The following is a 15,947-nucleotide window of genomic DNA, read 5'->3' on the forward strand; positions in this document are numbered from 1 at the left end:
GCCTGGCAGAGTTTAGCTCCAACCCTAATCAAACACACCTGAACCAGCTAATCAAGGTCTTTTTACTAGGTATACTTGAAACTTCCAGGCAGATGTGTTGAGGCAAGCTGGAGCTAAACTCTGCATGACCGAGTTTGGAGACCCCTGCCCTAAAGAATCAGGCTACCAACTTGTGGAAAATGGGCATCCGCTTTAAGCAACAGTTTGCAATAAAGTCCTTAAAAAAATTAATCATTGTGTCTGCTGAAATAAGAGGGTACTTTAAAACAATAATAAATTAATGTAAGATCTTTAGGCTACTTAAGACAGCAAGCATTCATAATATTTTAATTTAATTTTATGAAGGCAAAACGATTACTATAAAACAGCAAAAGTGATTACAGAGTGATTTCTGGACCTGAAATAAAAATGATATTGTTTGTGTAACCTACTCTAATAGGTCAATTCTATTTATTATCTAGCTATATAGCCTACTTTATTTGTAGTTAAGTTTGTTTTCTCATTTAAGTACTTTTTTGTAAGCCTATTTTTGATATGCAATGACAAACAGGTGGTCAACGGATTTTTAAAGAGAATTCTTGGGGCTCAATCTGTTGAGGTTAATGTCTCTTGCCAGCCATAACGTGGCCATATCTACACTACAACTTTTTACAAGTTGTTTTTAGTTTTCATTTCTTTATAAATACACGTAAATCTGAATCTGTTGCTGTGGTTAGGATATTAAGCGATTTTTTTTAATTTTATTTATTTATTTTTTTGCAAATGCCTATTATGTTACAGAAAAGTTGTTTAAAATGCTGCAGAAATATTTCTTTTGTAATAGGCAATTTATAGTCTTATTATAAATGTGTTGTAACACCCCCCACCCACAACATTTTTTGGGCGAAAAGACCCTCCAAACCCTCCGAATAATTCTCACCCGTAATATAGCTATATACAAACATATAGCATTGCTGCAATAGACCTACTTGAATCTCTCCGAAGGACTGTATAAAGTATTGCCTCCGGCAGCAGCAGCCAATGAGTCTTTAGCGGGGCGGAGGTGAGTGAGTGAGAGAGACAGAGAGCGGCTGCAGCTCTCAATGGAAGTTGCTGTAAGTGCGCTGGACCTGGCTGTGCACTAGTCTACATTTCACTCACTTCAGTTCGCTGTGAGGCTACACAACCAACAGCCGCTTGTTGCTTTAGCTGCTCAAAAGTACGCCGGAGCACCTGGGATACCTTGCGATATCTATCTAGTGATTCGCTTTTAGATTCCTATTCGCTGCGTCGTTTCATCAGGCACTGCCGGTGAATTTAAGAGAGGTCATATTAGTACGCATACAGTCTGTGGGTGTCTTTGACTTGCTGTACGTGGCTGCATGCAACCGTCTGGATTCTCATCGATAGTTAGAGCACATCAGTCGATGGACAGTTTGGTTGGTTATGGTTTGCAACATGTTGCAATAACAGCAGAAGCAGCACTGCATGCAACTGGATCTGCAAAGTAAGAGCGGATCTCGCGACTGTTAACGCACTTTGGGGACTAATTGAGTGGGTGTACTTTTAAAGTGGGTATTTAAAAAGGCTCACTGGATCCTGTAAAGTGAATCAATGTGGTGTCATCAGTGTAATGCATAAATGTAATTACCGCCAGACTCAGTATATTCATAAACCCATAATGACGTGTGTGCAGTGATCGCGCGCTTTCGCGGGCATCACGCGCTGTAGCTGCATTTAACTGTTAATGAAAAGCACATTATTTGCCGAGCTCACCTGGAACTTTCGACTGGACGGAATGCATCGTTTTCTAACTGTCAGTTCTCGTTCATAAGAGTTAAACTTGCGGAACGGAGCGCACGCGATCGCGGAATGGGCGCCAGTGGATCTGATATCACAGAGAGACAATTCATATGTTTGCCTAAAGCACACAGACCTGGCAGACACAACACGGCAGTGGAGGAGGACAGTGTTTACTCAGGAGGCGACGGTTCTCGTAAAGCCAAGGCGCGCACTTACTCAGCGGCACTTCTCGCATGTGTGGACGAGAATGCCATCATGTGTGATTCTAAGAGCACTTCTTCCAAGATTTTTACACGCTTCTCCGGGAGGAATGTCAGCGGGAACGGAAAGAGAAAGTTTGCATTGTACACTTGGAGTTGGTGGGCGTTTTTCTGCATGCATTTCCACGTGTTGAGAGCGGTCACACAAGGTAAGAAAAACGCAGTAGCACCTGATGGGCTTTGAATATGACACAGCAGCTTCATATTCAACACTTCAGTATTTGATATATGTTTGATTCTTCAACTGAATGAAACTGTCAAAACGTGTAACGTTAGGCTGCTTCCTTGGAATAAATATCTGATTATCAGATATCAGATATCAGATTTCAAGGGAATTTTGCGGTGTTATATTGTGTGGGCTGGAGTTTGGATGTTATGTGTTATTGTAATTTTTGACCCGTTTTTAGAGAAAAAGTTGAATAAGCCTTGAACATGCTTACACAGTTTATCTAGCTAGCAGTCAGTCAGTTTTGAATGTATACTATTAAAAAGAAATGAGCTGTTTCTGAAATTAAATTTCTTTTAAAATTTAAATTAAAAATGAACCAGGTTGGTAAGGACCATTTATTTATTTATTTATTTAGTGTTTATTTATTTATGGATGAAACCCCTCCCCTGTCAATTTGCATTAACACCATCATAACCAAATATGAAGCTTTATGGAAAAACCTTATAGTTCTTTAAAATATTTCACTTAGGCTAATACTAATCGTACACATCAATACCAGAATACTGAAAATGTTATTTGTTTTTAAAATGTTTTTGTGATGAAGTGCAAACTGTCGAATTTATCTGCTTTTAACCAGGTGGGGGAAGTTTAAAAGTATGGATTCCCAAAAATATTTTGGCTAATCTATTTCAGAAATTAGCAATGGTATAGTACAGAAGTTTAAATGTATTTTAATGTGTTCTTCAAAATGAGAGAGAGAGAGAGAGAGAGAGAAACCTTTAAAATTATCCAAGTGGACAAAAATGTTGAAGAATCACTTAGTAATCACTTACAGCTCAGCGTAATGGTTTCATATTGGAGAGTAATACGTGATCAATGTGTTTGACACTGATGTCATAAGACTACCGAACTTGATTTCAGTGATAATGGAATGTCAAATATCTGTCTGCCTGTGCAACAGACAGTTGAGCTGGGATCTCTGGACCTGAACAATAGAGGGGTCATTAGATCAGACTGCATGCATGGTCACAGATGGCATATGCATCCTTTGGCTGTTATTCCCTCTGTAATGTTTCTCATACAGGGAAAATATGATGTCTGCATATGCATAGTGGGCCTCTTGGGGAGAAGAGTAACAGTTGGCATGCTGAGAAAAGAAAGTGATTGGTTAGCGCTGTTGTAAGAACTCTTGATGTTTGCTTTGTATTTTTTTAATGTGAGGATGGAACTGGTCTTGACAGAGCTGATGCAGTTTATTTTTATGAAATTAGTTGTTTTAGACATTGGGGGGTATAATAGAAATGATCAGCCATGTGTGGCTATTATTGACAGGCTCTTTTATTCTTCTGTCAAATTATTATTATTGAAAAATAACCAAAACAGCATGCCTCATTAAAAAGAACATTTTTAATTCCGTAATACGCCACAGATTAGAGTATTTTTTTCCCTGTAATCAAAAGGATAAATGATCTAAAAAAAGACACCAAAATTCCTGTGAAAAACCTCATCCTGCTTTAAGCTCTTTCCACCCACAATATGTATTTTTGTCACTTGTGCCATTTGCATACTTGAAGTCACTATAAAATCAGTGGCAGCAATTTTCTTTGTGAAAAAACAAAAAACAAAATAAGAAAACAAAACAAAGAAAAACTGATGTTCATTAAGGGATTTAAAGGTGTTTTAACCAGCTACTTACTGACTAGATTGAGCTATAAATATAAAAATAAATGACAGAAATATGTGAAGCCTAAAACCTGCTTTTAGGTACAAACAGTGTTTTGTTTTGATAAAAAAATAAAAACTGTGACTTCTCTCTACAAGAATAAGCAGAATTAATATCCATATTACATTTAATTTGCCATATAACTATCTGAAATATTCAAGTGTGAGTTTCTGTTTAAAGTGGGGTTTTTTGTCCTTCAAGATAAACACTCACTAAAGATAAAGCTCAATCACTGTAGCCAGAGAAAGTGTATCCACTTAAAGGAATAGTTCATGCAAAAATGTCAATTTGCTGAAAATTTACTCCCCACTCAGGCCATACAAGATGTAGATGAGTTTGTTCATTGGAACAGATTTGGAAAAAATTTACATCACTTTCCCACTAATATATCTTCTGCAGTGAATGGGTGCCATCAGAATGAGAGTCCAGACAGCTGATAAAAACATTACAATTATCCACAAGCAATCCACGAATCATTAAGGCAGTTTACCTTTAAACTGTCGCTTGAAGTTAAACATGTCTTAATGATGGATTCGTTTATTACAAACACACAGCTTTTTGCTTGACAAGACATTAATTGATGGACTGGAGTCATGTTACTTGTGAATTATTGTGATGTTTTTATCAGCTGTTTGGACTCTCATTCTCTCATTCAAAATCTGTTCTGACAAAGAAACAGACTTATCTGCTTGGATGGCCGGAGGGTGAGTACCTTTTTAGGAAAGTAAAGTTTTTAGGGTGAACAATTCCTTTCATATTGAGTGATCTTTAGAGTAAATATCCCATATCTTAATGCACCATTGGAAATAATAATCAAAATGACCAATCTGTTATTTGTATGTTTAAGGAATACTGTCAGAGCTATGCTCCAAAGTCTACTTTATATACGCCGCTGGGGTTACTAATTAACTTTAAACATACGGAAACAGTCCTTGAATGCTCTCTTAAGAGGATGCATTGACCTCGCATCAGTCGAGAAATGGGAACACATTTTTCTGTGTGTGTGGAGGCGTGTAGTTACCGTAACTCACAGTTGCAGTCTTTTATTGCATGCTTCCAACTTTATGTAATTTATTTAATTTATAAAGGTTCTGCAAAGTTGTTGAGGTGCATGCAGTGTCAGCCAGTTCCCAAGTCCTGTGTCAATGTCTTTTGATGTTTGGAGAGCTCCCAGCTCTGTTCTGGGAATGGACTAGATATTATTGATCTGAACTGAGAAGCCAACAGCATTATCGGAGCTAGCATATTGGAATGAAATTGACATGTTAACCTTTTCGCTTCACTTAACATGGCAGTATAAATCTGAGTGTTAAGATTAGGTTTTTATGATCTCAAAGCCGGGACATTTTTATTTTTAGATATGCCAAAAGTGAAACATTAAGAAAATGGTCACGGTTTGTGTTCGAAAGACAAAGTTGCCATTTATACTCTAAAAATGCTCTTGGCTCTCGTATTGATGCGGGAAAAACCTGGGCAAATCTGGCTTTTTGCAGTTGTTTATATTTGTCTCAAATCATAAACTTCTGCTGGCAGTTGATTTTCTGGTTGCTTGGGTCTAGCAGAGGACCACAGTGCCCTTAAAACCAAACACCCGGGGCAGAGAGGGAGTTTGTCAAGCAGTAGCAGGTGCACAATCCCCTGCCGTGCTTCTAGAAAGGTCTCTGGTCTAATGATGTTTGTGCTAGAGCATTGTGCAGGTAAATGTAGTTTCGTCCACAAGAAAGTGCTGGTGCCCTGTATATCATCTGCTAGATGTGCCAGCAGACACATCCACCTGACTCATTTATGGCTGTAAACTTTTAAATTTCTTTGCCTCGCCATCTGTGCAATCAGCTCCTGCTAAATTTGTCATTTTCTGCAGTGTCCTTCTGTATCTGAAAAATATGCTTCACTTTAGAATACCAAAAGTCAAGTTTCATATACTTTGCATGTGTTTTTAATGACTTGCAAACTTAATTTTTTTGTTGTTGTTGTTGTTGTTGTTGTTGTTGTTTATTGAACATCGTTGTGACTCTGTCTAAATTTCTAAATTATGTGATAGTGTCAGAGTGATAAAAATTTTGTACCATATAGCATCAAATATGTTTTTATAATTCAGAATCGCCGCCATCATGGGATTACATTTAAGTTATTTGTAGTATATTATAAATGATTTGTAATATATGTATAGTATATAGTACAGATAAACATATATATTGTAAAGACAAATGACAAGTCTTGTGGAGGGGCAAGTGAAAATATTGGTTGGACAAATAGAAATATGAGCTACTGGGGGGCAACTGGGGGTTGAGTCCTGCTGCCATCATCTTGATTATTGATTTGTACACAATGTAATGCAGGAGCAGACATTCATTTCACAGCTGTGTAGTGCTGCCAGCTCGTCCAGGTGAAGGATACCACATAGTATTTCATGTCAAAGTTGAGGAATTGCCTCCTATCTTCTAAATTAAAATGATGAGTACAACTCCTGGCATGACAAATTGTGTCAGTTCTGCTTAACATAAATTCAATTTTTTTTCAGTTCCCTTTCATTTACTGCTTTAAAGAAAGGTTAATCATCAAGTCTATTGTTTTCATAAAGGTTAATGAAATTAACAGTTGTTTTTCCACGAGTAACAATGGGTAAATTAGCCGGTATTTTATTCCCTTGATTGTATTGCTTTGATTGCGTTTCCAGCTACTTGTAAAGTAAATTAATTTCTTTGACCAGATTTGACACTTCAAATCTTATCTCAAAAAAGATTTACTACACGAAAAAAGGATTCAGGAAACAATGAAATTTAATAAATGTAAAATTACAATACAGTAAAGGCAAAAAATCTACTGATTTGGTAGTTAAATGTAAACTTTTACTTAAAGAAAAGCCTGTTCTATTATAAACACTGTCATACTGAAAAAGCCTCACTGAGCATCTATTGGAACTTGACAAGAACCCATCTCATCACAATTAAGAAGATGTGTGAGTCATTATCTTATCAGTACGGGCTGTCAGGGTATGTCAAAGCAATCATGAGCGATCTGTAATATACAAAATACATCAATACCTTATTTAATTGGCATTGTTATTTAAGTGTTTTGTCATAATAAGCATTAGGTCACAATGGCCAACTAATAACCATCTAGTCAATTTGACAACCCAGGCTTATTGGAAATATGTGACTCTGCACCTAAATGTACTGAACCTACAGTATACATACATTTCACTGCAGTTTCCAGGAGAAATGAACACTAATGGCAATAAAACACCAACGACTTTTGTTCCTTGTCACACAAATTATGATTACAGGGCCAGATTATCTATAAATAAAGAATTATTTTTGTGTGGATCCTTGCACAATTCTATGTTATGACCTCAAAACACTTTTTACTGTGGTGCATTATTAGAAAAGAATCACCCCCCCTTTAAAATAACCACATTTTGTTGCTTTGAAGCATGAAATGAAGTCGGACACAGTTTTTGTTTTATCCAGCTGTATTTACTTACTGTGAAGTCTATTATTAAGAAGTGGAAGGTATTTTGAGAGCCAGGAGGAAACTGGTCAGAGAGGCTACCCAAAGGCCTACAGCAACTCTGAAGCAGTTGCAAGAATTTATAACAAAGAGTGGTCATTGTGTGCATGTGACAACAAAAGCACAAATTCTCTGCAAAATCACAAATTTCTCTGCAGCAGGGACTGGGTCACTTGGATGGGGCAAAAGAAGGTTTACCTTCCAATATTACAATGACCCAAAGCACACAGCAAAACTCAGCACACAGTGGTTGAAGGAGAAAAAGGTGAATGTCAGAGCCCAGACTTAAACCCCACTGAAAATCTGTGGAATGACTTGAAGACTGCAGTACACAAACAGTCACCATCAAATTTAACTGAACTTGAGCAGCTCTGCAAGGAAGAGTGGGCAAATATTGCAAAGTTAGTAGAGACAGAGACATATCCCAACAGACTAAAAACTGTAATTAAAGCAAAAGGTGGTTCAACAAAATACCGACACAAGGGAGTGATCCTTTTTCCAACTCAGTGATTCTGGTCTTTTTTTTCTGACATGTTGTTGTTATATCTTTCACTTGGATGTTATAAGTTACACTGAATAAATACAGCTGGATAAAACAAAAAACTGTGTATGACTTCATTTCACGCTGCAAAACAACAAAATATGATTATTCTAAGGTGGGGGGGGGTTCTTTTCTATACACACTGTACATTTTAATGTTTGCGTCACATAATCCTCTCCATATGTATTGATTTTCTGACTTAGTCATTTTGCTTGATAGCTCAAGGTTACACTTGCGATGTAGAGCACTCAGGTACAAGTTCAGTGAAACACAAGTTGTGACACTCCACAAAAGAGTTCAAAGAGTTTTGGAGAAAATGAAACATGCTATTTAGCGCTAGACACTGGGCAGTTTGCTTAGAAACTGCCTTGAAGCATGTTAAAGCAACGCAATATCATTTTGCAACCACTTTGTATCCACAGATTTGTTTTCACCGTGCTGTCACCAGTAACCTCTTGTGGACGTGTCATTTCAAAAAGTGCTGCGAAATATATCCTGAGCAACATATTTTAGGTTTTAGTCAGAGTCACGTATTTCCAATGGGTTGCAATTTGTAAAGTTTAATTTTGTCTTTTGTTTGTTTGTTCTTTTTTATTTTTGTAGGCCTTGGTCATTATGTAGTAAATTTTGCTGTGTTGTGTTTTTAAAAATGCATCTCCAGACCTTGTGCATTCTGTTCTTTTCCACTGCACTCTGTCTAGCTCTGTCTCAAGCCCAAAACCAGCTTAATTATATTGGGTTTTCCTTAAGACTAATTAGCTAACTAGTTCTTCAGGCAACCCTCTGACTAATCTAGGAAATTTGTCATTTTGAACATCCCTATAATTCATCAAGCCTTTTTACATAGAAGCATCTTTAAGCAGAACTACAAAATGTTCATTCTTCATGGTCATGATTTTAAATATGAGTTCATTTGGGATCAGTTCAAGATTGAGATGCATTTCAAATCTCATCAAGAGTAAAATGGATTGCTACTTATTATTGCCAGGGTTCAGATGTAATGGAATAGAAAATGAATTGGAATTTATACATTTGAAGAATGAATAAAATAGAAGAAATATGTTACTGATGAAGTCGGCAAGAATGTAAAACTGTTGACCTAAGTATAACACTGAGAATTAAAACAGATTACAGACTGCCACAAAGTAAGGTTAGAAGTATTTAACCATTCTGGAAATGTTAAAAATAAAATGTACTTTTTTAATTAAGAACAGTCACTACACAGTGTCTCTTAATTCTACAGATATTAATACCATGTAACTTAATTAGACTTATTATGAAGTAAATGAAATCATAAACACAGATTGTTTTCAGGTCTTTGAGACATTTCTTGTTTTTTTTTTCTGTACTTTTTACATATTTGTTGTACTTGTTGTCTTGATATATGGCCATAATGCAATCTTGCTTGAGTGATACTGATTTATTATACTGAACTTTACTAAGATTCATGACTCAAAATTCATTCTCGGAGGATACATGCTGCGAAAAAGTACCAAATTTGTGGAATCGGTACATGATATCAGATTAATTTTAAATGTCTTCATGAAGTTCTTTGGCACTATTGATTAAATGACAGTTACTGCTTAATTACTTTGGATAATATTATTCACAATCAAACTCAATGAGATCATCGACCCTCAATATTCAAATACTACAGAGCTCTGAAAACAATCTGTGTTTGTGATGTCATTAACTTCATAATAGGTCTGATTAGGTTATATGGTATTGCCATTTTTAGAATTAACAGCATAACTGTTACAACTTGGTTCATTCTGAATTATTCTGTATTTTTGAGGAAATGATTCAGTGACTCATTGATAAGGAAAGTGAGATTTTGAGTCTTTTTGAATGAATTGGTTGAATGAATTATTTAAATGACTCACTCATAATAATTAACTCATAAAGTCACTTGTTGCCACCTATTAGCATAACAATGTAATTTGCAGAAAGAGTCACTGAAAAATCCCACCATTAATATACAGACTGACAGTATATCTAGAAACTAGTAAACTTAAAACTGTTGTATAAAAGTTCATTAAAAAACGATATTGCTAAGCATAATAGACACATAACAGAATGTGTTCTATATTGTAACACTAAGTTGCATTTGAGAGGTTGCTCTTTCTGTTGAACTGAAAAGCACACGCAGGGACATGATTTAGTTGAAAATGAATGCTAAGCTGATCATTCTAACTGACAAAACATATCTGAGAGAGAAGCATGCATTTCAGAGATTCATATATTTTTAAAGAATACATGAAATAGCCCAGCTCTAAAACTGCTCTGTTGATATAATAAAACTGGGTGATTTACACATATATAAAATGTGTCAGTTGTGTCATGTCTTTAACATTCAAAGGGATCCAGGTTGTCATGCAACTCATGTTCATCAGATACAAAAGACATGTTTGTGGTGAATAATTTATCAGATGATAACAGTTGCTCAGTCTGTCTGACAGGTTTAGACAGGGCTTCTTGATATATATATGCTATTTACTTTAAAAGGATATTTATAAGTGTGAACTAAATGTCATTTTTTCTGACACTTAATTGCATGTCGATTGCAGTTAAATTAAAATAGTTTAAATGAATATTAAATGCAATTAGCTGAACTTTAGAGTGCTTTTTTGACTGTATATTTTTATATGTGATTTTAAAATTTATTTTCTGTAGTCTGTTATTGAAGTATACTAACATACTGCCGAATGTACTTAGAAGCATTAATGGTAAACTAAAATAAATCATTTCTGTTTAAATTTGTATGTCATGTACACTGAAAAAAAAAAAAATGTGTAGAATTTTCTAAAATAATTTCCGCTCAGAAATTGCAAGTAAATTTCCAAAAATATTTAAAAAAAGGAACGACAAGTAACGCATTCCACTAAATGTGTTTTTTTTTAAAGTAAAAAGACTGAAATATTATTTTTTTTCTAAAAAACATACTCATAATCTTTCTTATAATCAATCTTTGTTTCATTTACAACTTTGAAAAATATTTTTTACAGTGTATTGAAATATATTTGTAATTATAGATTTGTAGTGATTAAGTTGCAATTTATAACATTTAAAAAATTTATGTTTAAATGTAGCATCAAATAACAATAATTTGTATTTATAAAAATATACTTTTTAGATTTGAAGTTCACTACAAGTGCACAAACAAGCACAGTTTTTTTTACAGAATCGTTAGTTCAGTAAATTTAGTTTATATGCAATAAACACACATTTGTGACACATTTGTGCTAACGTAAACAACCTGCAGTTATGCTAGTGACTAAGCAAAGGAGTTGTTTATTTCTATTAATATTATTAATGAATTTATCTTATTTTAAACATGGGTGTTCTTTTTTTATCATGTTACTTTGACTGCAATTTTATAAAAGCAGCTTACACAAGAAGCCGTCTGTGTCTTTTAGTTATGTGTTATTAGTTATTTCCAGTTATTTTACCACATTGTTGGCACAGTGTGAAGTAGAGCAATATGACTTTGCATGGTATATAAAAAAATAGATATGCAGTTGGCATAGGCTTTTATCTGAAGAATATCCAAGTATTTTTTTCCTGGGAATCATTCTCATGATGTGGTGGTGCTAGTGCTGTGCTACCATTTGAGCTAAAGGAACATCATAAAAATTCCTGGTTTAACAGATGATTTGGCAAAGTAATTGAGCCATGGCATAATTCTTCATTCTGATTGGATAGATGGATGTCATCTAACATAGAGAACAGGGAACTGAATTGTGTGCTTTGTTCCTTCAAACAGCACGCTCACCCACACAATTATTGATCACACAGAAAAAGTCCCTCTCGCTCTGATGTCCACAGTTTTATCTTGAATTGCTCACTCGCCTGCAGAACATTATGTTGAATATTAACACGAGCAAATATTTTTTGACCCTTCCATGTTTTCTTTCTGATGCTGAATTGGTTTTCCTTCATGAAAGAAAGCATTTTGTGCAGTATTGCTGATAAGTAGATCACCTGAAATGTGTTTAGACACTAGACACATGTGAAGAGCAGCATGGGAACCAGATTTTGGTTTCACAATAACACAGTTGTTATCAGGTCAAGTTTCTCAGTGGGCCACAAGAGCAAAGTTCAGTCAAGCTGAATCAGGAGACACTTTAATCACTGAAATCATAAAAATGGAGGACCACCTATTAGCACAAGCTCTCAAACTCTGTGAATTCTGGGCTCAATCTCCTGCCAAATGGCTTTGTATAGTGTGGAATATTTTTTTCACACACTCAGCATTTCCTCTCACTTCTGGATCGTTGTCATATTAATACATATGACTGCAGGACTCCATAGGCAATCTGTCATCAGAATAGGGTGAAATGATGAGGTCGTTTACATTTCTTCACTCCTTCTATGCGAACATGCGCCGTGCCTTGAATGTCATCATGTGGGGAAAGTGGATTTGCTTATGATTTGCACAGATGATGCTGCCATGTAATTGAAACCGAAACTGTTTGGGCTTTTCACATGAACTTGTGTGTCATTAAAAAAGGAAAAAAGGAAAGATATTTTAAAGCTTGACTTTATAACACATCAATTTAAAAATGTACTCTATAAATTCATGTTGGTTTTATATGGGTTTGAAAGAAAAGTTTCAGTTTAATGACTAAAAAGTAATAAAATAAATACATGTGAGTGTACACATATTCATTAATATATTCCTGTGAATTACTATTTCATGAATATCATTAAGGTTTGTGCAGAGGTGTAAATTATTTGAGAAAATGTAATTAATTAAGTAATACTGTACTTGAGTATCTTTTTAGTTTTACAGAGTATCAATGATATTAGCAACTTTTACTCTCTACTTCACTAAGTATCAGGTAGGCTAACTACAATTTAATGAATGTTGCAATTACACATTACATTTTGCATTACACTTAGCTTTTTCTGCAGTGATATCGCCAACTACAGGGCACTGAAAGTACTATATCTTGTGCGTTTTGCCCTTACTCACCGAAACTTCTCAACAAGGCTACTTTATGTAAGTAGCTGTGAATTGCTGGTGTTTTTTATCCACCTTATTTTTCCTGTAAGAGCGGGCGAGGTCATTTGTAAATGTAATGTGTCTGGTTTCCGGTCTCATCTGCTTCCAGCTATTGTTAGCTGTACAAAACAGCTTGTTTTGCTGCTTGATAGTGCAAACGTGTCTTACCATATTATTTTAATGTATTATCTTAATTATGAACACACTGGTTTGTAGTGCAAACAGTTTTACCACTTACTCACTTTGTTATTCTTCTTGTTATATCCCTAAAGTGGCTAATGAAGCGAAGTCTCACATAACACATTCACATAAGGTGGATACGAGATGAACATTTGACTGTAGCTGGCAATGAGTGCAAGAAGGCTTTGACTTTTTAATTTTACTTATCATTATTTTATTTATCCGTTAATACTGAAGAGACTTTTTGAAGGACACAACTTGAACTATAATAATAATAATAATAATAATAATAATAATAATAATAATAATAAAACATTATGCTGAAATTTACTTAAGGTTTTCTTTTCCTCATTATGATGTCAGGACAGTTGCACCATCCAGACACCCTGACATATTTGACGTTATCCCCCAGAAATATAATAATTATCTTTTCTGTGCTTATCATAGACAAGCTTACATAGATGTTCACACACACACACACACACACACACACACACACACACACACACACACACACACACACACACACACACACACACACACACACACAAATTGGTGTGGAATAAATTTTCACTACAAGTAAATTGTGAATTTAATTTCTGTATTTTTATTTTTTAAATTAATAGATCCAGAAAAAAAAAGAGAGAATCATGTCATTGATCCTTGTACATACAGTAATGTGTGATTGTTTGGATAAAGTATTTGTAATCATAGAAATGAAGAAAATTTAACATAGCAATTTATGTATGACAATTAACTTATTTTAATGTATGTTAATGTTTTCTATAGATAGGCTGCATTTGTTTTGCCTTCTTACACACACGCCGCACAACAATGTGGGCATATTCATTTAATATTTAGCCCATGTTTTCAATATGCATATGCCATGGGATCAGCATCTTTCAGATGCATTGGAGATGAAGATGAAGTCGACTTCATTATGGTCTTTTTATGCTTCATTAGTTAAATTCAGGACTTGCACAAACAAATACTGATGTACTTTTCCCATGTGCTTTTCGCCTGGCTGTATTGTCATTCTCATATAAAAAGATCAAGGCTGATAAACCCGGTTGTCCATCCAGTTATTCTACTTTCACTCAAAGCTGAAGATTTTCAGTAAAAAGCTGAGCTGTCTGTGCCCTGAGACCATACATTTGATTTTAAAATGCCTCATCTTCTGTAATGTTTTTGAGAAGAAACAAATATTTTTGCAAGGATGTGATCCATGAAATTCCTTGACTTTTCTATTATGTATGTGCGTATGCGGTGACTGATGTTGAATGCTGTAGTAATGAACCCATGGATGTGAAAGGCAGCCTGTGGCGGGGCAGTATGAAAATGAGCACAGCAGGTCGTGGGGGGTGAGGAGGGCGTGTGACTTTGCCAGCTGTGGTGACCACTGGGGCACACGGTGGCAGGTGGCTGATTTGCAGCGACTGCGCCAGTTTCTAACAGCTTGACCCGAACCCCATGACATCATGCTCCCAATTGGCAACAGTGCGGGACTGTGCTCACATTTAATTATGCTGATTTAAATGAACTTTCTGCCAGTGCTCCACCCAGTGCTCTATTCCAAACAAGCTGCCTGCTGCCTTCTAAGGGAGCATCTCAACTGAAATTGACCCTTGTAAGTGAGTGAGTTGGAGCAGTTGTGTAGCAACCTACTGTAGTACTCAACACTCAGGAGATTTGACTTGAAATTGATTTGAATAAAGGTAAAATGAAAGAACTACTGCAGTAAGAAAAAAAATACAAACACTACTGCTTTTTTAAAAATAAGAAAATTATACTTTATTCAGCAAAGGTGCATTAAATCGATCAAAAGTGACAGTAAAGATTTTTACTTAAAACGTTGTTCTTTTTAACTTTCAGTTCATAAAAGATTCCTCAAAAAATCTATCATAGTTTCCACAACAGTATTAAATGACTCAACTGTTTTTAACATTGATTATAATAAGAAATTTCTTAAGCAGCAAATAAGCGTTTATGATATATAAAATTTGTATTTATAATAATATTAACGATATCAACATTAGTATTATTTAATGTTGATATTGTTAATACCTAATTATTTTAAACTCTTTTCATCAATACCTTTAACTAGTAAACAAATTATAAGTACAGTATATTTATAATATTTCCATATATTAATAATAATTAATCCACCATCTTCAAGTTTTCACTTGTTGCAATGCATTCGGGGCTTACTTTACTGTGGTTGCCATAACAAGATCATTTTTGAAGCAGTCGTCTGATTTCCTTAAAATACTGCCTCTGTAGGCATCTCACTAGGTTTTGAAGCAGAGCACATGATTGAACTCCTAATACTTCAGTAGGCGTATTATTTGAGGTCATTATCATCATCATCTTTATGTCTTTACGATTCATCCTGATGGATCCGTGATTTGGAGTGATGTGCCAGTAAGAGATTGTTGACCGAAATGTCAGGGGATAGTGAGATGTCAGCCGATGAACCATTTCTAATTCAAAGTTCCCACTATAAGCACACGCTTATTGGCAAGGCCATGATAATCAGGGTAATCACGCCTGTGGAAGATGTAATTGTTCTTTTAATGTGGAGAAATAGCTAGTGGCTGCTCGCTCTCGTGTCTGCATCGTTGGGTAATCCACTCCTTGATAATACCGGAGGCTGTCAGATCCACACCATTTAAATGTTAACATCCATGTCCTTTAAATATTACCATAAACATTTCTGCAGCCTAATTGATCTTCAGTAATTGTGGGTGCAAATGGGTAACATTCATCTGAATTATTGT

The 15,947-nt window shown here is 35.3% G+C and overlaps 1 protein-coding gene across 4 annotated transcripts in view; it reads left to right on the plus strand.

Annotated features, from left to right (window-relative positions):
* Nucleotides 1-1,068: 1,068 nt before the first annotated feature.
* The window catches only part of LOC109087162 (protein sidekick-1-like), a 290,401-nt gene continuing 275,522 nt past the window's right edge, over nucleotides 1,069-15,947 (plus strand). For all 4 annotated transcript variants that reach the window (XM_042721155.1, XM_042721162.1, XM_042721169.1 and 1 more), the window contains exon 1: nucleotides 1,069-2,191. In XM_042721155.1, coding sequence (XP_042577089.1) covers nucleotides 1,852-2,191 — 340 coding nt within the window. In that variant the 5' untranslated portion in view covers nucleotides 1,069-1,851. The remainder of the gene's footprint in view (nucleotides 2,192-15,947) is intronic.

The sequence above is a fragment of the Cyprinus carpio genome, chromosome A3 (assembly GCF_018340385.1).
Source record: "Cyprinus carpio isolate SPL01 chromosome A3, ASM1834038v1, whole genome shotgun sequence".
NCBI lineage: Eukaryota > Metazoa > Chordata > Actinopteri > Cypriniformes > Cyprinidae > Cyprinus > Cyprinus carpio.